We start from the raw sequence: 2528 nt of genomic DNA on the forward strand, positions 1-2528 counted from the left end.
CGGGGGAGGGGGGTCGCTGCCCGCATCGTCCATCTCCGTCGATGCCACCTCGGGCGTCGATGAATCGCCTGCCCGCATGTGCCGCGGCAGGCGAGATGTTCGTCGGAGTCCATGGCCGCAGGGGCACGACGCCCGCTCCGGACTCTGCACGCCTTTCACACGAGTCGGTGTTTCCGTAGTTGTCGAGCCGCCGACACCATGCCTAGTGAGCGGGCACAAACGTCAGCATCACCGCACGTCTCTTTGGCACAGCGCCGGCCCAGGCCTGTCCGCCAACGGCAAGAGTCCGCAGCCGTACCCGAGGGCAGGCTGCAGGTTGCCTGGCCTCCCCCCTCTCCTCCCCCCGCGGCGTGTGAGGCGCGGGGCCCTCGATGCCACACATGAAGGTGGCCGGCGGGCAATAGAGCCGCCAGTAAACAAAATAAAAACAAGAAAGACCCCCAAACGAGGAAGCAACATCGAGAGCAGCAGCATCGAAGCGAGGGGAGGACGGGGCAGGCGGGACGTCCAACAAACCGAAGTCGGACGGCACAGAGGAGCCCACCCACCCACGCCCTCCTACTCCAAAGAAAATGAAATAAAAAAGGGGAAGTGGGGCAGGCCGCGGGGTCAACGGGCAGCAAGACGCCTTGTACGAGAACGGCAAAAGCGGCGGAGGAGGCAAGCAGCTCACAGAAGACGCGCACACGACAGCACACAAGGCGGTTATGGCACATCACAAAGAAGCATAGGCGAGGCCGACTTCGTGCGGGCACGCAGCGTGAAGGGCGCGTGCCTCTGCACCGGTGCAGATTGTCGCGGGCGACCTGCTTTTACAGCACTATGTCTAGCGCTTTCCCGGCGGGTTGTCGTCGTCGAGCTTCGTGCCGACAGCCAAGTGAGTCACCTTAACGCCCGACGAGTTGACAGTGGGTGGGCGGTCAATGTAAACGCATTGTTTTGGCGGGGCCTGCGGTCCGGTGTGACCCTCGCGAATACTAGCCGGGATAGACATCACAGTCCGGCATCGCGGGCACATGGCAAGGCTGGTGTTCTGCGGCAGGATGAGGATGCAGCGGCAGCACACGCACGTCACACTGAACTGCTGAACTGGCGTCACGGCTGCGCACATCGGGCACCGCACCGAGGGGGCACCGATGGGGTAGGCAAGCGTAACATGGCACTGCTGGCAGGTGATCTGCCCTGTCGACTGAGGGGAGTGCGGCATCGTACACAACCAGCGAAGGGAAATAAAACCGAAAGCGCCCGATCCTCTCGCGTATCAGAGGCACTCTCCTTCGGCAGCGCTTCGCGTGTTACCAGACGAGCGCTGCGGGCAACCGCACGGAATCAGGAGGACAGATGAAGTGAGGCAAACCTAAAAGATGGAAAAATAAAAATAAAAGCAAGCCAGCGACTGAGGGAGATCGTGGGCACCGCCTCCGCAGGTATGTGTCAGATCACGCAGAGCGAGCAGCAAGAACAGCTATCATGATGATACGATTGAGAAAGCAAACCAGCAATAAAGAAAGGGGGTGCAAGGCGAGGATATTAAAAGACGGAAGACGCGCAGCCCTGCTGTAAAGCATACACAGAGAAGCGCACCAAGACATCGGCGTCCGCTCCACCATCCAGCACGCTACACCGCAAAACGGGAAAAGGCGCACGAACCGCAGGTTTCTCTCTGCGGACTGAGGCACCGACGCAGCCTCATCAACGAGTCCACCTGAGGCTCACGAATAGCACCCCTTCAAAGAGGCCACACCGCACAGATCTCGCCTTAGTGGACAGGCAACGCTGGCCTGTCCGCCTCCTTCAAGGCCGCTAGGGCACTGCCGATAGCCCTTCCCTTTTCGAGTTCAACACAAAACAGATTACGTAAGCGTTTCAGGGGAAGAAACGAGGAGAACAATACACAGCTTAAGGGGCACGCTCGAATACGGGAATCCCATTTATGGACGTCCCAGCGGCACAATTCAAAGGACACACTAGGGTACATCAACCAGCACTTGTTTGTGTGACACCGCCCCACTCCGCGAGAGCCGCGCACTGAGACAAACCTCCTCCGAAATCCCTGAGACTGCGCGTAGCTTATTATGACAGCCAGCTTAACCAAAGCGTTTTTGCCCACGTGCCCATTTGACCACGAGCACGCCAGCAGACATACGCGCACAGCCACACCTCTGTCCTGTCCCTGCCGCGCCACGGCTGCATCCGGGCCCTCTAGCGCGAGCCGTCATGCCGACGAGGCGGGCCGTGCGTCTCACGGGCTCCTCCTGTCCCTCCTCGGCCCTCTTCCTCGCATACCCGCTGCGCCACCGGCGCAACACCGGCTCGGCCGGACCGCGCGCCTCCATCCACGCCGTCCACGTCCACGGTCCTGCTCCAGGGCGGAGGCGGTGGCGTCGGTCGCGCGGGCAGCAGGGGGTCGGCTAGGCGCACGGACGCCGGGCCAGCCCGAGGAGGAAGCTGGCCAGCTGCACGCCACGGCCCTCGCAGGCCACGCGCGCTCTGCCTGTGCGCCACGCTTCGCCCTCAGTCGCCTCGTG

The 2528-nt window shown here is 61.9% G+C and overlaps 1 protein-coding gene across 1 annotated transcript; it reads right to left on the reverse strand.

Moving 5' to 3' along the window:
- Positions 1 to 826: 826 nt before the first annotated feature.
- LDBPK_311420 (hypothetical protein, conserved) lies at positions 827 to 1207 on the reverse strand (the record flags this gene model as incomplete). The annotated part of the gene is made up of 1 exon (XM_003863185.1): positions 827 to 1207. One exon carries the CDS (start codon positions 1205 to 1207, stop codon positions 827 to 829), a length of 381 nt encoding a protein of 126 aa, XP_003863233.1.
- Positions 1208 to 2528: the final 1321 nt, after the last annotated feature.

Source organism: Leishmania donovani, chromosome 31 (assembly GCF_000227135.1).
Source record: "Leishmania donovani BPK282A1 complete genome, chromosome 31".
Taxonomy (NCBI): Eukaryota; Euglenozoa; class Kinetoplastea; order Trypanosomatida; family Trypanosomatidae; genus Leishmania; species Leishmania donovani.